The 25,565-nt window shown below is 44.9% G+C and overlaps 2 protein-coding genes and 1 long non-coding RNA gene across 10 annotated transcripts in view; 1 reads left to right on the top strand and 2 right to left on the bottom strand.

The window, feature by feature from the left end:
* The window catches only part of DUSP16 (dual specificity phosphatase 16), an 88,824-nt gene extending 79,217 nt beyond the window's left edge, over positions 1–9,607 (top strand). For all 7 annotated transcript variants that reach the window (XM_045465715.1, XM_045465710.1, XM_045465708.1 and 4 more), the window contains 2 exons: positions 3,940–4,063; positions 5,856–9,607. In XM_045465715.1, coding sequence (XP_045321671.1) covers positions 3,940–4,063; positions 5,856–7,032 — 1,301 coding nt within the window. In that variant the 3' untranslated portion in view covers positions 7,033–9,607. The remainder of the gene's footprint in view (positions 1–3,939; positions 4,064–5,855) is intronic.
* Positions 9,608–9,718: 111 nt separating this feature from the next.
* Positions 9,719–15,159, bottom strand: LOC123591421. Its single transcript, XR_006709311.1, has 4 exons — positions 15,073–15,159; positions 13,247–13,468; positions 10,570–10,727; positions 9,719–9,875 (listed from the first exon to the last, which is right to left on the bottom strand). It is a non-coding gene; the product is annotated as an uncharacterized LOC123591421 (long non-coding RNA).
* Positions 15,160–16,309: 1,150 nt separating this feature from the next.
* The window catches only part of BORCS5 (BLOC-1 related complex subunit 5), a 99,260-nt gene continuing 90,004 nt past the window's right edge, over positions 16,310–25,565 (bottom strand). For both annotated transcript variants that reach the window (XM_045465717.1, XM_045465716.1), the window contains exon 4: positions 16,310–17,032. In XM_045465717.1, the coding sequence (XP_045321673.1) occupies positions 16,802–17,032 (231 nt within the window). In that variant the 3' untranslated portion in view covers positions 16,310–16,801. The remainder of the gene's footprint in view (positions 17,033–25,565) is intronic.

The following is a 25,565-nucleotide window of genomic DNA, read 5'->3' as shown; positions in this document are numbered from 1 at the left end:
TTGTGTTTTGCCGGTTTCACTATGCCAGTTTCATTGAATCACTTAGGGCTCTAATTTTCCCCTCGTGGTCTAGTATTTTCCTACCTTTTTTTTCAGCTTTATCGTTTTCCATAATTTTATCTTCTGTTTCACTTATCTCCTGTCTGCTTCCTCCATCCTTGCTGTCATTGCACCTACTTTATTTTACACCTCATTTACAACATTTCTTAATTCATTGTGCCTATTTCTTAGGTCCTTGATCTCTGCAGCAATAGATTCTCTTGTCTTCTATGCTTTTTTCAAGCCCAGCTATTAGTCTTACGACCATTATTTTAAATTCTTGCTCAGATATATTGTTTATATCTACTTTGACCAATTCTCTGGCTGTCATTCCTTCCTGGAATTTCTTTTGGGGAGAATTCTTCCCTTTCATCATTTTGGCTACTTTTTTGTCTTTTACCTGCTTTAATAGCTTGTTATGTGTCCTGCACCTGCGAGCACTACTATATTAAAAAGGGGTCAGGAGGTGTTTTTGGAGTGTGTTGTGTACTCTCTGTTGTTGTGACTCTGGTTGCTTTATCTCTCTACTCGTGGTGGTTTGGACCCTCCACCAGGTGTGCTTTGATTTGTTCATTGAAGTGACCTTGGAAAAACTTTAAAAAGGAGTAGAGTGGAAGAAGCTTTATCTCATACAAAGAGAGAAATGACAGGGGTGGGGGGAAAAAAATGACCAAGCAGAGATTCAGAGAAACTATATGGCTTAATCCTGAGAGAAAGAGAGGAAAATAAAGAAGGAGATACAGAAGAGATGTAAAAATAATACATTAAAAATGTCTGTTTAAGCAAACCAACAACCAGAATAGAGAAGGGAAGAAAGAAGAAAAGTGTGTGTGTGTGTGCGCGCGTATAAAATAAGACTTGACCAAGAATCAAATCAGAAATGCAAAATCATCAGACTTATTGGATGATGCCTTGGAATGGGGGCTGTGCTGGTCTGGAGGAGGGGCCATCTGGTTTGGTCAGTGTCAGTTTTGTTCTGGCAGATACGCAGTTACTGGGCGCAGAGGGTGTGGCTTGGTGTAGGCGGGTCCCACCTCCACTGGGGGCCCACTGTCCTCTCTGAAGCCCCACCTTTTTGGTGATGGGGAGAAAAATGGCAACACCCCAGTCTCTCCTCCCTGGACCGGGTGTTCCAAACCACAATGTTCAGGCTGTCCTCACAGTGCCGTGTGGGTGAGATTGTGCTGGTTTGTCCTGCTGCAGTCTCCCATGCCTCCCAGGCACTCGGCTGGGATTCACACCCCGTTGTTTTAAAGGATCCTGCCCTGGGCACCCTGGTTCCAGGGTAGTGTCACTCTGCCCAAACAGCTGATAGAGGACCACAGGCTGGCAGGTGCCTGCAGGGTCTTTTGTCCTTGGAACGCCAATATACCCTCTGCCATGGCACTTGAGGGAGGGGGACAGCTTTCTCCCAAATCACCTCTGAGCTCACTACCAAGCCTGGGGCCAGCTCCCCCTCCCCGCCAGGGCCAGGTGCACAGACTGGCAGCCGGCTCCAGTCCTGGTCCAGAGAAAGTTGCACAACCCTGGATTGTCACTCCTAAGTCTGTTTGCAAGTTAGAGACTGCTTTTTTCCGTTCCCTGGTCCATGGTCCAGAGAGGCTTTTCTCTTGTCCAAATACAATACCATGCTTCCACAGCCTCTCTTTTTCCTTCTTTTGTCTCTCCACTGAAGGAGATCCTCCTTCAGTCAGTGCCTATGCTGTCTGTTTTATCTCTCCCAATTTGCAATCATGCATCCCTGTCCCGCCAAACTGTCCCTGTGGGCCCCTGGAGATGTTTCTGTCACTCTGTAGCCCAGATTCCTGGAATTCCAAGTCTTCTGGCCTTGGTACTGCTGTGTTTGAAGGATGAAGGAACTTCATGCCTCCCTACTTCTCTGCCACATTCATCCAAGTCAATAAACATTGTTTTTAAAGGAAGATGTGGGTGCATATCCCATTTACTGTGTTTACTGCATAATATGTGCCCAATGTTAAACCCTTTGAGGTAGTTAGGAGCAAGATCCTTATAGATCCTTACAGACTTGTTTTGAAATAATTATTTTAAATAATTGAGAGAATATTGTCAACATTTAAAAAAAAATTGAAACTGAGCCTACTTCCAATAAGAATTTAAGGCAGCTTACAGTCTGAGACTGGGATCAAAAGATGCATTGACACACATACACATTAAAATGGAAAAAAGGGCAAGAATCAAGTAATATGGGGGTAGAAGAAGTATAATCTGAATTACAGTTACTTATTGAAATTGTGTGAAAATCTTAGCTCTGAGCTTCTTAGCAGCCAAGGCAAAAGGGGAAATACTAAGATCAGTACAGGCTAAGTCCTGTATAGTTGAGATAAGGAAGAGTATTCTGTAGGCCCAGGAAGGTGATGGACTTTATGTACATGGGTTTATGTAGTATTATGTTGTATATACATATTTCTTAATTTCAAGAAGTATTCGTATTCATTTGTTACTATTCCACTGTGTTTGATTTCTTTATCTAAGGAAGGCTGTTTGATTTTTCATATACTATCCAAAAGCCCTATGTGTTTTGTACATAATAACAAATCACATACCCTGGAATTTGTAATATTTGTAACAGGTGGTGAGATTGGAATGGCCTTGTATTACTATTCAGTTGCCAGAGCCAGAGCAGATTCCCTGAATATGTTAATTATAAGAACTTGAACATAAGGTTTGGTAAACTTTTGGTGCCGTCAGCTAAAACAAGAAGGAAAAGTGAAGAATTTAGCTCCATGGCAGCAGTTCATGGTGAGCACGTGTGTAGTTGTTTAGAATCGAGGCAGTCATAATATTGGCTAAAATATGAGTAGCTTCCAGTCTGTGTGGGATGGGATAACTTTGCCCGCTCCTACAAGTAGCCTTTTAAAGCCCCACAACAGCGAGATAGCAGCACTGTTTGCTTGAATGTTCTTGGTTCTCACAAAGTGTCCAAAAGTCCTACCCTGTTGTACAGAATATACATGATGCAATCAGTAACATCTCCATATCCAGGAAAGGTACAAGTTCCCTTGGTCCTCATTAAAGCGACCTGCTAAACCTGATTCCTAGTATATACACAGTTTTCTTCTTAAACTCAGCAAATGAATTATGTTGAGCCACTTTATGACCTACAGAAAATTCTCCTAAACAAAAATAGGAAACAATAGGAAGAAAGATTCTATGAGTCAGCATTTTAAAAGTAGCTTGACCTGGTATCTTTTTGCTTTCTGATGCGCTATAGTGATGAAGTCTTTCTCCCTCCTGCTTTTTAAGTTAGGTATGGCACATATGTTTGAAATGAGAAAATATTTTTAAAAATGTAATACCTCTTATACGTAGCAAATCATTATACCGTACACCTAAAATACAATGTTATATGTCAGTTATATCTCAAAACTGAAAAATATATATCAAAACTGGAAAAAAAATTAGTGTCTCTTACATAGCTAGAAAAAAGTTGGGAGTGTCAGACAATATGGGTAAACAAGATATTAGCTAAATCTTAAGATTTGGGGTGTTATTTTCTTTATACTTCTCTGTAATTATGAAATTCTCTACACTAAACAAATGGAATCGTGTCATCACAATGTAGGATTTATACTCAGGGAAAATTATTAAAATTAAAAACAATAATGTAAAAAACACATTGGGAAATGTACCAAGTAAGAGGCGATCTTGAGTAGGGGACTCATTGCTTATTAACATATTGGGACCAACCCCCATTGTCCTGTATGTAAATGGTGGGGGAAATTATCTTCCCTTACCTCCTTAAAAACTATTGAAAGGAAGAATATTATGAATACAGGAGATTTACTTTGAGTTATCAGATGCAAGTAAGCAAATGGCAACAAGATCTCACTGTTGAACAAAGTTGTTCACGGTGACTCTTCTCGAATTTGACTCCTGCAGAGAAAGCAAAAGCCTGCAATGGATGTGTCCTGGTACACTGCTTAGCTGGCGTCTCTCGCTCAGCCACCATCGCCATCGCCTACATCATGAAGAGGATGAACATGTCCTTAGACGAAGCTTACAGGTGAGCACAGGGATATGCCTTGTGGATTGGGTTTTCACTGGACCTGAGACATGAAGAGAGAGGAGGGTGGGTAGCCAAATTACAGCAAAACAGGACTATTTTAGTTACATTCTTTACAGGTGACTGAATTTTTAAATGGTTTTTCAAAGATTAGAGAAGAATATAAGTCAGCATGAGTTCCACCTGAACATGTGTCAGATTCATCCACAGCTACTTTTTAATTTTAAGGAACAACAAATCTAAACAGATCTCTACCCTGTTAAGTGAGTTTGTATCTTTTCCTAATTGGGGAAGTACATAGGAGAAAAAAGCTCCAGCAGGATACCCGTTATAGAACTCCTACTTCTGCTTCAAACTTTGTGCTTTTATCACTGTGAGGAAAAACCCTACGTACAAGACCAAGTTATTGTCAAAATCCAGTCACTGAGTGGAATTTCCTCCATTCATTCTAGAGTAGCCCAGATTCTGCATTTGGACTGGGTTGCTCCCTCCACCCTTGGTCAGATGGAAGGCAGGCAAGTGACATGGGTGTGAGGACTGGAGTTTGGTGGGTGGATCCCCTGTGTGGATAGCGGGGATTGGTTTTCATGCGATTAACGGACATAAATATAGATGCGGGAAGCAGGCCTATTGTGACAACTGGACTTTTTCTCAAATTGGAAAATTTGGAAAGAAGAAATGAGCTACCTGAAGAGCTTCTCATTTGAGGAATGAGACTGGAGGAGAAGGACCCTCCCTTTGTCTGCATTAATTCCCTTGTCCTCAATTCAGGCTTTTCTCCCTAAAAGTCTTCTGGTACCGTGTAGAAACCAGAAGCAAAAGCACTCTTATGTCATGTTACGAAGTCTTACTATGAGGACCCTGCATTTGTACTTGTTACAGTTGAGCCAGTTGTCTCTGGCTTTGTTAATTTGCTTTAGGTTTACTTGATCTCCAAGGAGTTTGATTTTTCTCCATATTCAAATACAAATTTTCAATGTAGTTTCACTCCTGCATCTTCTGAGGTGTGTCCCTGAAGGTTAGAAACCATCGAAGGATTTTTTCCACTATCTCTAGGAGTCTATGTTTCCACAATTAAATAGAAAAGCTATTTATTACTAGTTTTTACCCCTTGAAGATTCTTTTTTAACACAGTGGTTACAAAAATGGATGCAGACATGAGACCTGGTTTTGAATTCCAGCTGTGTGAGTTTGGGGAGCCAAATATAATACTGTGTTTAATGCATTGGCCTAGTGCTTAGCACATCAGCTGACGGCTGATGATTCTGTCGTGCTGGATACAAAGAGAAGGAGCTCAGGTGTGTGCTTTGAGGCTGTGGCCATCTGATACTTGCTTTTCTGGTCCTTAATTAAACATATGAAATGTCCTGAGGAAGTGACTATGAGGACTTTGAGAAGGCCTGATATTGGGAAACTGAAGCGGGAGAGTGGCTGTCACACCGTACTTCTGAGGGCAGCACCAGCCTGAGTTGGTGAGGAGGACGGAATCCTCTCTTATCTGTTGCATTGGAAACCTTGGGTCCTTGGAAACAAGCTGGCTAAAACTAGAGCTTCTGGGCCCTGGGCCCTCTCTTTCTAGCATGCTCCAAGGACGTGGTATAAAGCTCTCCCAGTGCAAAGGCCCTTTTATTCTCCACCTTGAACTTTTAAGCCAGTCATCTTCCATAGGTATTTGGGAGGCTCTAATATTTTCCTATCTTATTTATTCACTTAGTACTCTGATTTAACACTGTTCTTAAGATAAAGTGTAGTTGTAAAATTTGAGGTTTTTGTTTCTTTCCTCTCTTCGTAGATTTGTGAAAGAAAAAAGACCTACCATATCTCCAAACTTCAATTTTCTGGGCCAACTCCTGGACTACGAGAAGAAGATTAAGAACCAGACCGGCACATCAGGGCCAAAGAGCAAACTCAAGCTGCTGCACCTGGAGAAGCCAAATGAACCTGTGCCCGCGGTCTCCGAGGGCGGACAGAAGAGTGAGATGTGCCTCGGTCCACCCTGTGCCAACTCCGCTACCTCAGAGGCGGCAGGGCAAAGGCCCGCGCACCCTGCCGGCGCGCCCGGCTCGCAGCCGCCGCTGCCGGAGGACGGCCCGCTGGTCCAGGCGCTGAGCGGACTGCACCTGCCGTCCGGCAAGCTGGAGGACAGCAGGAAGCTCAAGCGCTCCTTCTCTCTGGACATCAAGTCCGTCTCGTACTCGGCCAGCGTGGCCGCATCCTTGCACGGTTTCCCCTCGTCAGAGGATGCTCTGGAATACTACAAACCCTCCGCAGCTCTGGATGGGACCAGCAAGCTCTGCCAGTTCTCTCCGGTCGAGGAGGTGTCGGAGCAGACTCCAGAAACCAGCCCCGACAAGGAGGAAGCCAACCTCCCCAAGAAGCCTCAGCCCGCCAGGCCCGCAGAGAGCCAGGGCAAGCGGCTGCATTCGGTGCGAGCGACGGGTGGTGGCGCTGCCCAGCGGTCCCTCTTCTCCCCGCTGCACCGAAGCGGGAGCGTGGAGGACAACTGCCACACCAGCTTCCTCTTGGGCCTGTCCGCCAGCCAGCAGCACCTCGCCAAGTCTGCCGCCGGGCTGGGCCTCAAGGGCTGGCACTCAGATATCTTGGCTCCCCAGACCTCCGCCCCTTCCCTGGCCAACAGCTGGTATTTTGCCACAGAGCCCTCGCGCTTCTACTCTGCCTCCGCCGTGTACGGGGGCAGCGCCGGCTACTCGGCCTACAGCTGCAGCCAGCTGCCCACCGGCAGCGACCAAGCGTACTCCGTGCGCAGGCGGCACAAGCCGGGCGACAGGCCCGACTCGCGGCGGAGCTGGCACGAAGAGAGCCCCTTTGAAAAGCAGTTTAAACGCAGAAGCTGCCAGATGGAGTTTGGCGAGAGCATCATGTCCGAGAACAGGTCGCGGGAAGAGCTGGGGAAGGTGGGCAGCCAGTCTAGCTTTTCAGGCAGCATGGAGATCATTGAGGTCTCCTGAGGAGACAGACACTCGTGACTTCTGTTGACAATGTTTGTCTTGTTCACAAAAAAATATTCCCTGTAAATCTGAAGTATATATATGTACATACATATATATTTTTGGAAAACGGAGCTATGGTGTAAAAGCAAAAGATGGATCAACACAGGTGTCTCTCCACACCTGCACTTGAGAGATCAGCTGACACGTCTCTCAACGAAAGTGGAAGGGCAAATGCTAGATTTCCTCCTAGACAGATGAGAAACTTTGCAGCGAATTGCACATCCTCTCGTTCTTCCTAAATCCGGTTGTATTTGGTGTTGGAGGACAGAATCCCCTACCATTTAATTTTCGTGTCGTGCCACAGGAGATCTCAAGCACTAGCCTCTGTCCTGTCCCTTCCGTAGTGCACCTTAGCGCTGAGACTGAGCCAGCTCGTGGGTCGGGCGGGTAGACCCCATTAGGGACAGAACCTCATGGTAAACGCAAGAGAAACGATCGCATCCAAAGCGGATTCACGCGTCCACGCTCACCCGGCAGCCGATGCGCGCATCACTCTGCCGGACAGACCGTTAGGGGCCTTGCCTTGGTCTCCTTCGGAGCACACCCAGTACCTCAGACTGCAAGTCGGGGCTCTCACCACTACCAAGTCTGGTAGCCTGTGTCCTAGGCCTTGTGGGTAGGTAGGTAGCTAGGCACACTTTGCAGACCAGTTCAGACTATCTCTGCACAAATTTCCAGTAGGGCCTGGATGGAGGTGGTACCTTGTTTTCTTCTTCTCAGCTTTATGAAGAGAAGGGAAACCATCTAGGATTCCACTTAACGGCCAGGGATCTGGCAGCATAATGACTGAAGCTAAGGTCGGGAGGCTAAACAAGTCTACCTCCCTCCCTGTAAATCCGAGAATTGTTCAGAACGGTGTTGTTACCTTGGTTTCAGCCAGATGGGGATGTACTTGGGTCGGTAGCAGAGCAGCAGAACCTTCGAGTTCTCAGCCAGAGTACAGTTTTTTCCATTTCGGTCTCTCTGCACATACAGGTTTTGTAAAAATCTAACAGTTAGGTAGAATGTTATAGGAAACTATCAAGAGGGAGAAACTATGGAAAGATTAAAGAACTAACGTTGCTGAGGAGAAGCAGGAAACTCAATTTTTTCTCGATGGTTTTCTCCTCAGCACGTGATGAGGGTGGTAGTTCTGTGATTCCCTTTCCGATTTACTAATAGGGCTGAGAGGCTGGTGACGTAAGGAATGTTCAGAATAACACAGTATAGGAAAGTGAGGGGAAGGTGGTTGGATTTGATTCGTTGTGAGCAGAGTGGAAAAGCTATAGCCAAGCTATTCTCAGAAACTATCCCCAGTATTCTTTCAGTAGAAGGGACACATCAAAATGGAGCAGGACCAAGGTGGTCTCTCAGCCTTTGACCTACAATCACTGTATGGAATCAATCCTGGCAGCTGAAAATAGGTGATTGGAACAAGGATACAAGTGTTAGTACATACCTGCTTTTAAACTCCCTGGCTTGAGTCTTGTCAACTATAGTATGGCCCTCTTTTGAAGCCTTAATTCACGTCAGCAGCTTTTGTGTGTGTGTGGGGGGGGGGGGGGGGGGGGTGGGTTGTCGTTCTTTAAGTGTAGCTAGTTGCTGACTCATATCTCAGGTTTTTCTGTGTTTGAGAAATGGATAGTCCTTTGACTAGGATGTGACTTTGTGTTTCCTGTGATGACTGCTGAAACCAGCACAGAATGAATGGCGTGACTCAAAGCTGACTTGTTCATGATGATGCTGAGTTTCGCGTAACCTAACTGGTTGTGCGCAAATAACGCGCTGTGATCTGGGTGTAGAAAGAAGGCAGGAAGAGAGGACACCGCACAGGGAAGTCACTGTCATTATATTGAAAAAGTTCAGTGATCGGAGTTTTTCCACATACATTTAAATTTGGGATGTAACCAGACATTCTCCAGGTTTCACAGAGTAATTTTTGACGTGTTACGTATACACACACCCTTCTTCCAGGGTCTGGTCACAACCGTGGAACGTTTCTGAGAAATGAAAGGAACAGCTCCAATCTTACATATGTCCCGGGAGGGTTGGGGCGGGGGGGGGACTTGGTTTTAACACCTCTCTGGGCAGAAATTTGCCTTCCGTCATTTGGGATTTCTCTTGGCCACGGTCCCCTTCCTTCCTATGACTGATGATGTAGTCAGACACTAAAACCTTTAGTCCTTGATTGCAAATGTCAAATAATCAGTTCTTGGGATCCAGACTGCCATGCCTCAGGGGCAAGCCCTGGAGCTGCTTGGGGGCGGGGGTGGCTGGCTTTCTTGAGTCCGTCATCTTGGGGAAGCCCCGGAGGCTACCGGAGTGATAATGGTGATTTCTAAAGAGCAAAACTAGACTTCTGTGTGAGAAATGCTGGACAATGGCTTAGAACATTTGTCAAGTTAGGTGGAAAGACTGTATAAATGTTTAATATGAATATAGTGTTCTTCTGGAGTAAGATGCCGCCGAATGGTTAAATTGTGCATTTCTCATTTTGATGTTCATGTATGTTAATATGAAATAAAATCAAAACTGGTACCTGTTTATACATAAATAAGAGAAGGACTGTTTCCTTGCAACTATACTAGGTGGGAAGAGCAACATCCAAGTTGCAAAAGGAGGGCGTGGCGGAACCTGTCCTGCTCTCACGTCAGACAGGACTTGGCTGAAGACAACGTGGTGGGGGCGTCGGATGTAGTACGTGCGCCATCATTCACACGGGACGCTTGGCTAAGGGCGCAATGCTGGCCCGTGTTCTCTAACATGCACACCACATGCCCACGACAGTGCAGAACCCCAGGCACCTGGCGAATATTTGCTGACTGTGTCAAGAATAGGTACAGGGGAGGAAGAAGACCAGATACACATTTGTGGTACATTCTAATGGGATGTATACGTGGTTTTAGAATTCTTGTGGGGAAAACTGAGGAAGTTATTAAAGGTCTGTTCTGCATCCTTGCCACGTACATCTCAACCACCCCTCTGCTTATAAATGACACTGCACGTGACAATATGTGAGACTAGCAGCTTAGTCCCATCAGTGTGTCAATAATTATGCATCAAGGGAATAAAGCATTTACATTTATAAATCAATATGCTTCATAATAAAGCATATTATCTTGGAATAACAGAATTACAGGTGATGTCATTTAAGTTGGTTGTGACAGGCTTCTGAGCTGAAGCTAAATTTAAGAAAATTTACAAGCGAGAAGGATTGTACCAGGTGGGCAGAGACTTGCCCAGGACCTTGCAAAGAACCAGGGTTGGGCACCGGAGAGAAAAGGGGGTGTAGAATAAATCTGCCTCCAGAGACGGACGGTGGCTTGAGGCAGCTGGTGTTCGAGTGACAGGTTTTGGATGAGAAGGTGTACGTACACGCACTGACCGGGGGCCCCTTGAGAGACCATCAAGGGCAGGCTAGTGCTGGAGACTAGTCTGGGTCTGACAACAAAAATTAGACCCGGGCTTGGGCTAAGGGGAAACCGGGAGGGTCTAGATGGGAAGGGGAGGGTGTACCTTATGGGGCCAGATGACAGCAACTCTTTACCCTTAAAGCCTTCACTGGCGTTTTCTTTTATATCCCATCTGGTTTTGTCCTCGGACGCGAGGCAGAAATGTTTTAGGTCTAGTAAAATTTGTCGAGGTGCTTTTCTCTGAGTATTACTCTTCCGCATCTATAAATGGAAGAGGGAAGGGAGTTATTTCTAGCAGTCTGTGAGGCCCATTCATCCTTGTGCAGCGTAATTATACTTGGTTATATCCTACAGTATTGCGAAATCAACTGGAAAATTACGTCACTACCTTGGAAGATGTTCACAAGTCAATCACATTGTTTATGTGCAGGGGCATCAAATCGGGTTTATGTAAAAACAAGCTTCATTCCACTGGTTCTAGCCGAAACAGTAAAAGTGGAAACGCGGTCCCACAGGAAATGCTGAATGGGACCTCGCAGGAGCAGAGTCACAGGCAAACAGGGCGGCTTGGAGAGGGTCAGTTCGGCTGTGGTCGGGGTTCTCCCTGCTCAAGGGAACTGGGACAGTTTCAAAGGCTGAATTTAAAGTACTTGGTTCACCAAAGCTTTTGGCATGAATCCTGCCTCGCTGTAGAATAAAAATAAAAGGTGGCAGGGGCGCCTGGGTGGCGCAGTCGGTTAAGCGTCCGACTTCAGCCAGGTCACGATCTCGCGGTCCGTGGGTTCGAGCCCCGCATCGGGCTCTGGGCTGATGGCTCAGAGCCTGGAGCCTGTTTCCGATTCTGTGTCTCCCTCTCTCTCTGCCCCTCCCCCGTTCATGCTCTGTCTCTCTGTCCCAAAAATAAATAAACGTTGAAAAAAAAAAAAAAATAAAATAAAAAATAAAAGGTGGCAGTAGGAATATGCCTCGACTGGTGAAGAAAATGGGTCATTAGCAAGTTCCCTCGGGTCTCACACTGACACCGATAACCCAGAACAGATTCCTGAGAGCAATGGGCACACGTCAGCACGACACATGAGATACTGGGTCCCCTAGTAAGCAACTAGGTCTGGCTGCCAAATTTTTTTATTTTTTGGTCTGAGGCCTGTGGATAAGTTATCTGGTCACCCTTCCCCTCTGTAGTTGGGGCATCTGAATGGAAGCTACATGCCCTGTGTGTGTGCAAAAAATCAAATGTTCCTTATTACAAATCAGCCTACAGCAATGACATCTTCTCTCGGGATGTAGAACAGTTCACCTAAAACGTCCCCCAAGAAGCAAAACTGTCACTTCACTCTACCCTTCAGTCTTCAGGATCAGCATTTTAAGTAATTTCCTACTGCGTGGTGTAGGTCTTGGTTTAGCTGAGGTATAAACAAATAGGGAAGACAATTTCACTCAACTCTTAAAACGTGTTTGCTCACGGCTCTCATTTCTGAAGATTCCTGGTCTTATCCCGGGACTTGCTGAGGGAAATGCCAAAGCTAAGTGAGTTCTACAAATCCACAAAAGGGGTGGCACAGGTCAGTCCCCCTGGGCCATTACTTTACATAACCTTGGAAACAGCATGTTTGGTAATACTCGTAATGAACCTGCTTCCTAGGTCAGTGGAAAGAAGCAAAGAAATACCTAGAAGATGTTTTTTTAATAAAAAACCCACCTAATTTCTTGAGTGCACTCCTGTATCTCTGGATATGGAGTCCCCAAAATTCATTTCATCAAATACTCTGGGCCAAGAATATAAATTATGTTCCAAAGAATGACAGAATTTTAAGGGAAACAAAGACATGACATCTGTATAATTATATAGGCTGTCATGAAGCCTACACTATTACTTGCTCTTAACCCTACAATTAATTTTTTAAAAATATTTATTCACTTTGAGTAGGGAGAGGGGCAGAGAGAGAGAGAGAGAAAGAGAGAATCCCAAGCAGACTTGACTCTGTCAGCGCAGAGCCCGATGCGGGGGCTCTAATTCACAAACAATGAGATCATGATCTGAGCCGAAACCAAGAGTTGGATGCCTAATGACTGAGCCACCCAGGCACCCCAAGCCCACAATTCATTTACTAGAAACTTCCATGCACATAATACAAGGGGTGAAGGCCAGCTTCCACCAGCCTCCTACTTCGAGTCAAGCAAGGAGCCTGCGGTCTAGGAACCTATTTGACAGTGTTCGTAGAGATGCATAGATAGGTATGCAAAAGAGATTCTCAAAAGAGGGGAGCTGCTGGACACTTTCTAATTAATAAAGAGAAGGAAAGACGCTCTGTTGGGAGCTCGTAATTTAAAGTCACTACCAAAACCAAGGGCCACTGCTCAGAGACAGCAGCTAAAGATGCCTCTCGCTGTCACAAAAGTGGCATCCTGGAGCAGGCAGGGGCCTGCGAGCCCACCCAGACCAGCTCACACGGTAGGGAGGTGGAAACAGACTCATGGAAATTAAGTGATGTGTCAAGATTCAATGCTGGAAACGGACAGTCCGGCTCTCTGACAACAACCGGTTGCCTTTTTATCCCTGAAGCATCCTGTAGGGTCCGGATGGGTCACTGGGCATTGAGGGACAGAGAGCCAGCAGAACTCTCTCTTCGAATGGCAGATCAGGTTCCCAGAATCCTTCAGAAAAGGTCAAATCCCGAGGAGGTAAAGGACTGGTATTGCACATTACCAGTCAGGGGTCCATCCATCTGAGAAGAGCCACTAGGAGTGATACAGAATCAGGGGGTTGTTAAAGGACTGACCTGCAGCACTGAATTACAGATGCTGGTAAGAGAGCCCCAGTTCAGCTGCTGCTTTTTCACCTGAAATCCCTGGGCGGGTGGTCCGGAAAGAAGGCGGTCGTGCAGTCTGGGAGCGCTGGGACAGCTGGAGCCTGCAAGCCACTCGCGGGAACCTGCACCTGCCTCTTGCTGGCCGGACCCGCGCTGGCCTCTCTAAGCCTTCGTCCTCCTGCTGCAGGTGACCTGAAGGAGAAGCTAGATTCATACCCGACCCCCGATCTGGAAGAACCGGAGGCAGAATTCTGTGGGGGCCGGAGGAGCCGAGAGCCCAGCCGCTGCGCCCACCAAAGGTGCAGCGGGTCTGTGAAAACGTGCCCGAGGTGCAACAGGGCACGGCGTCCGGCGACCTTCAGAGAGTAAGCACAGCTATGGCTTTCCGTCCGCTTCCAAATTCGTGCAAATTTCTCTTGTGGCCACCCCCTACCTAACCAGAAACGAATAGGGAAGGGAATTCTGGAAAACAGTTCAGCTTCGCCAAGTTGACAACGTTGCCAAAACACCCCACACCACAAGGATCAACTGGAATTCTCTCAAAAAAGAAAATACGGAATTTGCCTGTGGTTCTTCTTTGCTTCCACCCAGTGATAAGCCCCTATGTACTCAGGACCCAAATTGTCTTGTCTTTTTATGCATTTTTTTTTTTTTTTTTTTTCAGTAAACTCTATGCCCAACGTGGGGCTTGAGCTCACGACCCCGGGATCAAGAGTCACGTGCTGCACCGACGGGGCTAGCCAGGTGCTCTTGTCTAACTTCTTCATAAGAAAACGAGTTGGATGGAGAGCTGGCTGGCTGAGAATTTTCTCCTGCCGTGTTAGGTCTGCCTTTCTGCCATGTTCATGCCTTGAACTATTGAAACGCAGTGAGAAAGCTCCATCCTCAGGAGGCTTAGTCTGTGTCTGCTTTTATTTGTTCTGCGCTTGTATTTGTAAATTGTACTAAGTGCGGTGATGGTAAGAGCACCTGACCCCCAAGCTGTTTTCAGAGCTTTTCGTTCTCTGAAAGCTGCAGGCACGGTCCGGCGTTCAGAGCTGGGTTCTGCACACGCCAGGAACTCAGAAAAAGACCATGATGCACGTGGCTTACAAACGCCACTTCCTGTAGGTCTCGGCAAAGGGAACAGAAGTATTCCTTGCACTCCTTTTTTTTTTTTTTTGCAAAAACCAATTTCTGCCAATTTGAAACTAACAAATAGAAGACTGTAATGAGCGCAGGGGGCACCGAGTCTAGTAGCTATAACAGGTATTAAAATGTATTGTGAAATTATATTAACACAGTATGAAAAAATGAAAAACAGCACGAAATGCTATTGGAAGATCAATGGATTAGAATGTAGTTCAGAACGAGATCCTCAATTATATGGAAATTCACTACATGATAGAAATCACTACATGATACACATGTGCATGTGTATTTGCCCATCAGAGGGAAGACACATTATTCATTAAATGTTGCCCTCCCATTAACCTTAGCTATTAATAGGTTTCTAAGAAACAGAATGTCTTTCTTGATTTGTACCCTCTAATAAATTGTTCTAGAAATGGTTTAAGACCCAGTAAACCTGACCATCAAAAGGCATTAGAAACACAAACTTCTTCCACCAGTGTGGCCCAACAAAGTCCTCACTCCCCAGCACATGGCTTCCAAGTCCCCCACGACTCCCTCCGACCCCTTCATCGCCTCAGACGGGACATCTCTACCCCATCTTCCTTCTGGGGAAGGAAGGGCATCGGGTCCCATGGAGGCAGAAATGCGATCTGAAGGTTGCCCTCTGGAAAAGCTGGATGCACCTTGACCTCTTCCCTTGGCCCATCTTGTCTTTCCAGCTCAGAGGAATGAACAATCTTGATACTTATGGGATGTTCCTTAAAAATCCTTGGGGCGCCTGGGTGGCGCAGTCGGTTAAGCGTCCGACTTCAGCCAGGTCACGATCTCGCGGTCCGTGAGTTCGAGCCCCGCGTCGGGATCTGGGCTGATGGCTCAGAGCCTGGAGCCTGCTTCTGATTCTGTGTCTCCCTCTCTCTCTGCCCCTCCCCCGTTCATGCTCTGTCTCTCTCTGTCCCCAAAAAAATAAATAAACGTTGAAAAAAAAAATTAAAAAAAAAATCCTAGAAGCTGTTGATTTTTTTCCTGTGTCTGAATTAAAAAAAATTTTTTTACTTAGCTTAGTTTGCTCATGTATCTTCTGTCATCCAGTTGTTTTATGTCCCACATTTTATTCTGGGTTCTAAGAACCTTACAAAATAGTACCTGATTAAAATCCGAGATTAGAGTCAGATCAAGTTTACCCAAGATACGCTAAATTAAGTGGGACCCGTTTTAATCTTATAAATATACCAAAGGCTGTTGTTGACGTCTAAGAAACGCCTTGTAAAGGTTGAAGGAATAAAGGGAGCACGGGTGCATGACAGGCTGGCCCCAGAGGCGTCCCCGTGTCCCCCAGCGCTTGGTCTCACTTGCCCGCCTCGCTCTGTTCCTACATTCCATTTCTTTGTGTCTTCAGTCTTTTCTTCCATGGGGACATTTATAACGTGCTCTAAGAACTTTTGTGGTTACTCAAGTTCAGTTCCCAAACTCCCATAGAAATTCAGTAGCGTTCTAAGTTTTGTGTCTTCAGAAAAGAAGGGCGGGGACTACCCAGACATTTTTGTATTCGGGGCACAGTGTCAGACACATCGAGTGGGCTCAATAAATATCTGCTGTAGGCATGTCAAACCCCGACCACACCACAGGCTTTCCAGGCTAGTAAAATAAATGCCGGTGAAAGCCATGTTACAAAACTCGGAGCCTCGCCAGTGCTGATGTGATAAAAAGAATCCTAAACTACGTGTGCATCAAGGAAACCAGTCGTCGGGGGGAGGCGGGCCTCGTGAGGATGCTGAGAGGAAGTGTTCAGTTTCCGATGACGACATGTGAGGGACACCGTAACCTAGCGCACCAACAAATACCAGCAGCGCAGGAAGAGGTGCCCCAGATAAAGACCCGACGTGATGTAAGCAGGGCAGGAACAGTAACAACACTGAGACCTGGAGCAAATTAGTTCTTTATGTCTGCAGTTCAGACCCCGGAAAGGCTGCGGAGGAGAACGGCCTGAGGGCACTGAGGACACACAGCTGCTTTGAACATTTCTCCCCTCCTCTCCGTGTTTTCACTCAGCAAGCTAGACCTGACACTACGCACTTCCAACTAAAAACACAACGAAACCCTAAACGAAATAAAAACAATTCCCAATGCAGAATCCTGTAACAGATTCCTAATAATTCAAATGTTCCAGCTTCGGTTAGCACCGAGACTTGGTTTGGTTCGTTTTGCAAACGGAAAAAAATGCCTCAAGGAAAGGGGTGGGGAGGGCAGCGTCAGACCTTCACGGAGAACCGAAACCTCCAACCGGCTTTGAGATCCAGTCACATCAGGGCCCTCTGGTTCCAGCCGTCCTCGCCCTCGGGGCCCTCCTGGGGTGGGGCCAGGCGGGGTCCCCACAGAACGACAGCCTAGCCCGGCAGGAGGGGGCGGGCAGCTCTACAGCCTGAGCTCTCGGTCGGGTTTCATGCTGAAGGGCTCCAGCCTCTCGCTCTCGGGCAGCATGCTGTTGAGACGCTCCATCAGGGGCACGGTCTGGTCGATGCCCATCTGGATGCGGCGGAGGATGGCGGACATTTCATTGACCTTCTGGATCTGCTCCGCATATTTGGCGTATCTTTTCTGGCGCTCTTGCATGAAGCTAAAGAGAGTCTCTACGGACAAATCCATCTGCGGAGGGAGAGAAGTGCAATATGTTAAACCCAGTTGAACCAAATCCTCCCGAGAGGATCGGGGTCCAGCGTGAGCCCCACAGGTCAGGAGGCGGCGCTGGGGGGATTTAAAACCCCTCCTGATGAAGCTTGACAACCGCTGCCCCACAGTCACCCCTGGACAGGGACAAAGGGATGACGGTTTCTGGCTCTGTGGTGGGCACGTGAGCCTCTTATACCTTGTGGAGACCCTCAGATTTCTCTCTCTCTACATAAAGGCCAGGGTTTGAATGTGGCTCTGCCGCTGGAGGTGATGATACTTCTCTGTCCCAGGGCCCATATCTGCAAAAAACAGGGAACGGATTCCCAAGATGCAGGGTTGCTGCGAGGATGAAATGAGAGAGCGCATCCAACGCGGGACTATCGGGGTTCAGGGGTGCCTCCAAACGCATTCCTCAGCCCTCCCTCTCTTCCTTGCACAGGGGCAGGTGTGGCTTTCCCTGACGAGCAAGGCTCACGACTGGACCCCAGACCACAATGCCACGAGGCAGACTGCTTCATGCCCCACTCCCACCCCCGCCCCACCACCAGTGGGACGACGGTTAGGCTCTGGGCAACCGTTTTGTGACTGTTTTCTTCCCCTGGTGAAGTTCTTTGGAACCTATCATCTGGATAAAAGTGGGAGAGGGAACCTCCGGGATGTCAGGTGCCTGTATCCACCTCCTCCTGTGTAGGGAAGAAACAGCCAAACTACCAAGACTCCAAGTTCTACCCTTAAATTAAGTTCAAAGTCTACTTCAGCCCTTCGTTTTCGTCTATTCCAGGAACATGCCCCTTCCCAGCCCCCCAGCCTCATGCAAAGTACTGGCATCTACTACACGTGACCAGAGCTTCTGGAAATGGTGTGATAAAAACCCAAACAAACAAGCAGACGCAGAGGAGACCAAAGCCAGCCCCAAGAAAAAACAACCATTTTTTAGACTCTGTGTGTATATGTGTGTGTGTGTGTGTGTGTGGCGGTGGGGAGGAGATGGAGAAGGGATGGCGAGTAAGGGGGTGTTAGAAGAACTTAGTGCTTGTTTTTTCTATGTTGGTTCTTTCCTCACTTTTTTGAAATGCCCAGAGGACCAAAACCAAAACAAACAAAAGAAAAACCCACCACCACAACAAAAACCCAGCTAGCGGGAGAGGAGGTAGGGAGGGAGAGACAAAACATTAACCTCCCAATACTGTGGAAACAATTTCTACCTTCAGGTGGTTCTCTGCAACCCTGTTCGGTCATTTAGCACTTTGAAGGTAGTGGGCCAGTAAATTACAAGGTCCGTAAGAGTCAACCGTGGGCCTTTTCAGGATGGTAGTTCAATCCGGCACCTAGAAACACTCCGCCTGCCGACAGACACCGGGCAACGTGGGAGCTTGCTGAAATCCTCATGAGAACCAGCCCCACTCACCGAACTGCCCGCTCCGGCATTCAGAACCATCGTGCGTTTTTACATTTCACTTGGCAGTGGTGTTCCCGCCCTCACCACCCCCAACTCTACCAGACCAGGCACCCGGGAGGTTTATCTGAAATGGCCTCCGAGACTGTAACTTATCATGTCTTAGGCCCCTGGCAATCAACCACTTCCCCCATGAGTTACACCTGATCAGACAGTGGCATTTGTTCAAATGACATATCCTCGCCCACACATTTCCTCATCTGACTGGGGCCCATGCCTGATGTATCCAAAGCCACTCCATGTTTAGTACTGATACATAGGGGCACTTGTACCCCAATGTTCATAGCAGCACTCTCAACAATAGCCAAATTATGGAAAGAGCCTAAATGTCCATCAACTGATGAATGGATAAAGAAATTGTGGTTTATATACACAATGGAATACTACGTGGCAATGAGAAAAAATGAAATATGGCCTTTTGTAGCAACGTGGATGGAACTGGAGAGTGTGATGCTAAGTGAAATAAGCCATACAGAGAAAGACAGATACCATATGGTTTCACTCTTATGTGGACCCTGAGAAACGTAACAGGAACCCGTGGGGGAGGGGGAGGAAAAAAGGAAAAAAAAAAAAAAAAAAAGAGGTTAGAGTGGGAGAGAGCCAAAGCATAAGAGACTGTTAAAAACTGAGAACAAACTGAGGGTTGATGGGGGGTGGGAGGGAGGAGAGGGTGGGTGATGGGTATTGAGGAGGGCACCTTTTGGGATGAGCACTGGGTGTTTTATGGAAACCAATTTGGACAATAAATTTCATATATTATAAAAAATAAAAAAATAAAAAAAAAAATAAATAAAAAAAAAAAAAAAAAAAAAAAAAAAACAAAGCCACTCCATGTTTAATGCCTCGGTGCAAGCATGCTGTTTATACAGGCTGACAGTAAGTATGTCTCTCGAGTCAATTCCACGACAGTCCATGGAAGAAAAAAAACCACAGAAGAGGAAATTTGAGGCTGAGCGACCCACAAGGTCTCACTGTGATGGAACCAAAACCAGAACGCTGATCTCCTCAGTCTAGCGTCTTCCTTTCACCCACGCTGTCTACGCAAAAGAGCGTGCCATGACTTGTGCATAAGATTCTAACTGGTGCGTGGCATGGCATTAGAGAACATGATGAAGGCGTTACTGCCTTTAAATCCTTTCCCACTCTTTCTGACCGCTGCAAGGAAAGTCTCACGTTGGTGAAAGTAAGACTTTAATACCTGGAAAAGTGTAACAGAACTGGTGATACCTGTTTCTCATGTCCCTGTCCTTTGCCCTCCTGAGGCAACAATGTTGCTGATCCCTAATCCCTACCTTTGTGGGCACCCGTGAACCCCCGGTACAGACTCATTCCAGCACATCTGACCAGACTTTAGGTTGGAAGTCAGTATCTAATGCAATTCCACACCTTACCATTTTGACAATCTGGAACGTATCCTTATTCACCTTTCCTCTATTTTTGGGCAGAGATTGTAATAAGGAAGCATATATATAATGCATATAATCAACAGACATTCTTGAGTATGACAGAGTGCCATACAGCATGCGATGTCCTAAGGATATAGACACTGAGAACCAAACTACTGACACCAAAGCTTATTGTGCAAACTAACATGACTCTTCTTTTGTACTATCTTTATTAACATAACTTTGCCATTCCAGAAAATCCATTTCAGTAAAAAAAAAAACAAAAAAAAACAAAAAAAACAAACCTACTCGAGTCTCCAATAAACAGAGAATGGCTGTTTATTTTCCACAGCTCTTGCCTCAAAACCCATGCCTTGCTGTGACCCATGACTAAGTTCTAGTCAGTGGTATGTATGTGTGGAAGCCTCTTATGGCAGCTTCTGGGTATCTTCCTTAAAACTTAGCTGGCACGTACTCTTTGCTCCTCCCTCTTTAGCCTTTCCTTCACTCTGCTCCTGCTGGAATGCAGATGCAGCCACCTTAGACCATGAGAATAAGTAAGGTCACGTCCTAGGGTTGGTAGAGCAGTGACTTAGAAGTTTCGCCCTGTGAGGACTGTGTGGATGAGAACAGTCCCAGCCCTGGGAAAGAAGAAATGTCCATTCTGTGTCACTCACGGTAATTTTGGATCTCTGTAACACCAATTTAACTTAACTTATACTGACAGAAATGAATGAGGTGAACTCCCTACCCTCAAGGGACTCACTGTTTACTCTTACATTCATACCTCAAATGCTGCCCTACACATGCATGGACTGTCTCTGATGGTGGTACATTTCAAAGGACAGGTGAAAAAAGAAGATGAAATTATTTGTGGGCATAACTGCAGACTTTACTAAGGCATTAGTTATCTGTACAATATGCTCAACCTTGTTCCAAATACCTTATTTGGATTATCTGCCCACCTGGTCAGTCCACTGCCAGAAACATCCCAAATATTAGCAAATCAAACCCAGAAATATATAAAAAGGATAACACATCATAACCAAGTGAAGTTTATCTCAAGGATATAAGCTTTTTCAGCATCTGAACGCAAAGTAATTTGCCATTTCAACAGAAGAAAGGTTAAAAACTATATGACATGTCAGTAAATGCAGAAAAAGCATTTGACAAATTCAATTATGAAAAGTTTCACTAACTTGAAACAGAAGGAAACTTTCTCAACCTGATAAAGGGCATCTATGAAAAACCTACAGTTAACATCACAGTGGTAAAGGATACTTTTCTCTCTACAATCAGGAAGAAGGCAAGGATGTCCACTCTCATCACTTCTACTCAACACTGAACAGTCTTAGCCAGTGCAATAAGTCAATAAAAGGAAATAAGAGGCATGGGAATACCTAAAGGGTCTTAATATTTAGATGACATGATAGTGTACTTAGAAAAATCTTAAGGGATCTACCAAAAACTAATAAAACTAACAAGTGAGTTTAGCATGGTTGCAAGATACATGGCCAATGTACAAAAATCAATTGTATTTCTGTATACTTGCAATGAACAACTGGACAATAAAATTTAAAAACAGTATTTACAATTGCAGCAGCAACAATTACACAAGGAAAAATTCAACAAAATATCTACAAGACCTGTACACTGATAATACAAAACTCTGCTGTGAAAAATTAAAGAAATCTCAAAAAAAAGACAAGTATACCATGTTCATGGATTGGAAGGTTCAATATCATTAAGATGTCAGTTCCTGCCAAATTGATCTATAGAATCAATTGCAATCTGAATCAAAATTCTAGAAGGGATTTTTTTGGTAGGGATTTGATAAGCTGATTCTAAGTATACAAAATGGCCAAAAGATTTTTGAAAAAAAAAAAACCCTAAGTTTGAAGACTTACAGTACTTGATTGCAAGACTTAGTATAAAGCTACAATAATCAGGATGGTGTGATATTAGCATAGAGACAGAGCAATGAAACTGAACAAGGAATACAGAAATAGATCTAAACATATGTGGTTGATTGATTTTTTGTTTTAACAGTTTCCAAGGTAATTCAGTGGCGAAAGTAAAGTTTTTCAATAATTTGTCCTAGAACAAATATATGGAATATCCTAGAACAAATATATGGATATCTATATGGAAAGAAAACTAAATCTGGACTGCTACACTTTACCCCATACACAAAAGTTAACATGAAATAGATCACAGACCTAAAACATAGTAGCTAAATCTATAAAACTTCTACAAAGAAAACAGGAGAGGGGAACCTGGGTGGCTCATTCGGTTAAACGTCCAGCTTCAGCTCAGGTCATGATTTTGCGGTCTATGAGTTCAAGCCCTGCATTGGGCTCTCTGTGCTGACAGCTCAGAGGCTGGAGCCTGCTTCGGATTCTGCGTCTCCCTCTCTCTCTGCCCCTCACCTGCTCACGCCTCTGTCTCTCTCTCTTTCTCTCAAAGGTAAATAAACATAAATAAAAAATGAATAAATAAAACAGGAGAAAAGCCTTTTGCTGTCTTGGGGTAAGCAAAGGTTTCTTTGATAGGTCCAAAAAGCACTAATCATAAAAGGAAAAAAAAAAAGGTTAAACTAATTTTCATCAAAAATTAAAATTTTCTGGGGCGCCTGGGTGGCGCAGTCGGTTAAGCGTCCGACTTCAGCCAGGTCACGATCTCGCGGTCCGTGGGTTCGAGCCCCGCGTCGGGCTCTGGGCTGATGGCTCAGAGCCTGGAGCCTGTTTCCGATTCTGTGTCTCCCTCTCTCTCTGCCCCTCCCCTGTTCATGCTCTGTCTCTCTCTGTCCCAAAAATAAATAAACGTTGAAAAAAAAAAAAAAAAAAGTTAAAATTTTCTTAGAAAGACACCACTAAGAAAATGAAAAAGCAAGCCAGAGACTAAGAGAAAATATTTACACTACACATATCTGATAATAGACCTATCTAGAGTATATAAAAAACTCCTACAATGTAATATTAAGAAAAAATCCAAATATGGGATCCTTCCAAGAATATTACCCTGGGGCTTCTGTCTCACTAAAACACTGACTGAATTTCTAAGGGGAAAAAAAGAATCAGCTTTTAACATCTTCAAAAGGAGAATTAAGACCTCTTCCAGGAAAGTAAGCCTCCAACTGATCAGCTGAACATCAACAGAATTTATTAAAAAGAAAGGTAAGGGAGAGGGGGCCAGGGAAGAATCCTCCAGGAGATCATCTGGAAATGGGATCAGATCAGGGAAAAAAAAAGGGGGTGCCTCGCTGGCTCAGCTGGTACAGCATGTGACTCTTGATCCGGGGTAGTGAGTTTGAGCCCCACACTGGGTACAGAGATTACTTAAAAATCTTAAAAAAGAAAAAAGAAAAGAAAGAAAGAAAAACCAAAAAGGAGAAAGAGGAGTAGCTAGATGTTAACCAAACAGTTGTCTCAACAGAAGAACTCCCTTGCAAAGCTCTGACGTAGCGTGGAAGGAAAAACACTCTAGTCAGTTCTGAAATCACTCTGAGAACTCTGGAGGCTTATGGCTCATGACCAAGATTATCCTAAACCCCACCCCTTGTCTACATAGTTACTGCTGTCAAGTGAGAAGTGGCTATTCGTGAGGCTACACAGCTAACCTCAGGGAGACCTGTTTCACGGAAGCTCCTGTCTTGACTGAGTTAGGGTGGCAAAACAGGTCTCAGTTGCTTTCAGACCCACTGGCTTAAATTCTCAGTAGTTCCCTTCCTAAGGTTTAGCCAGAGCTTTTACCTCAGGTATGAAGTGACCATTCAGATACTGCAATTGACCTAAGTGGACATCCTAAGCTCAAAGTGAGTGACTGAGTCACTCTGTGAGGAGCGGCCTTTGATGGAAGCAACACATAAAAAATAAAAAAAAAAAAATAATAATGTGAGGCTGAGTAATCATTCCCGATTTACAACCAACTATATATAGCATAGAGATAAACACAGTGGTATCAGAACTGGGTCAAAATCTTGGTTCCGCATGTGATTCGTTATCTTCATGACGTTTTTTTAAAGTAAGCTCCCTGCCCACCATGGGGCTTGAACTCACCACCCTGAGATCCAGAGTCACAGGCTCTACCTGAGCCAGCCAGGCACCCCTACCTTTGTGACTCTGAACCAGTCACTTAACCTCTTTGAGCCTCAGCTTCTTCACCTTTAGACTGGGCATAATGATAGTCCCAATTTCAGAAGGGTGATGTGAGGAGTCTTGAGGTCACATGTACAAAATGCGTGTAAGAGCCCCGAGAAAAACAGAGTGCCACAAAGTGTAACATATATGTGAACTGAAATACACTATGTCTAGAGACCCCTTTTACATGACAAATGGAAAACGAGGTAAATTTAGTAAATCAGGGCAGGAAAAAAATGACATTTTGAGGTATCCAAACAGACACAATATATCTTTGTTGTAAAGGCGGGAGAGTTTATTGTTATGGCTCATCTCTGTTACACTATCCTCAAGGCTTACACAGTCACCCAGATGACAATTTACCATTGTGTTTTTTGCTGACATGTGTCATTTTTGTTCCAAACTTTTGCTACTGAAAGTCTTACAACAGAGTCACATTCCTCATCTCAGTTTCCCGACAGAAACACTTCATACTCCATAACGGCTAAAATCATTATTTACCTACAAGCCCTTCCATGTGCTTTTGATTTATATGTTCAGCCGTGAGAATGAGTAACTCCTACCACTCTTTGGTGCCACCCAACATGGTAAATTAAAAATATACAGGTGTACATGCATGTATATATATTTTTTCAAAAAAAATTTTTGAAAGCAAGCAGAAGAGCTCTGATAAATGACACCTTCTCCAACAGGAGTCCATAGCTTCAAAAATGTTGTTACAGATAATTTCCTGATAGGGGTGCCTGGATGGCTCAGTTGGTAGAGCGTCAGACTCTTAATCTTGCATTGTGGGTTCGAGACCAATACTGGGTGTAGAGATTACTTAAAAATAAAGTCTTTAAAACATTTTTTTTTTTTCTGACAAAATAAGCTTTGATGCTGGTTTGGCACAGGCGGGTCATCCTATGGAAGATATCTAAATGCTTGATGTAACTTCCTTTTCAAAGTAAAGGTGATCTTTTCAAAGTACATACTACAAAGGTCTATAGTTTTAAGTTAGAACGCTATATAATACAATAAGCTTCACAACAATACTGTACACTTGCTAAATTCTAAAACCTTAATTGTAGATATGTACAAGATGGTCAAAAGTAGCTTAAAACTAACTTTTTCACAGGTGATAAGAAAAATGAGTAGGTAAATTGTGTACCACAGTTAAAAAAAATTCAAGTTTATATGATCAATAGACTCTTGCTTTTCCTATCCCTTACTTAAGTTTCAAAAAAATGTTAAAAGGTCTGCTTAAGAACTCAGATGAGATTACATTAAAAAAAAAAAAGTTACTGGGGCGCCTGGGTGGCGCAGTCGGTTAAGCGTCCGACTTCAGCCAGGTCACGATCTCGCGGTCCGTGAGTTCGAGCCCCGCGTCGGGCTCTGGGCTGATGGCTCAGAGCCTGGAGCCTGTTTCCGATTCTGTGTCTCCCTCTCTCTCTCTGCCCCTCCCCGTTCATGCTCTGTCTCTCTCTGTCCCAAAAATAAATAAACGTTGAAAAAAAAAAAAAGTTACTTTAAAAAAGTTACATTACTTT

The sequence above is a fragment of the Leopardus geoffroyi genome, chromosome B4 (genome assembly GCF_018350155.1).
Source record: "Leopardus geoffroyi isolate Oge1 chromosome B4, O.geoffroyi_Oge1_pat1.0, whole genome shotgun sequence".
NCBI lineage: Eukaryota > Metazoa > Chordata > Mammalia > Carnivora > Felidae > Leopardus > Leopardus geoffroyi.
The sequence above is the reverse complement of the archived record's forward strand: the minus strand, read 5'-3'. Positions and strand labels throughout refer to the sequence as shown.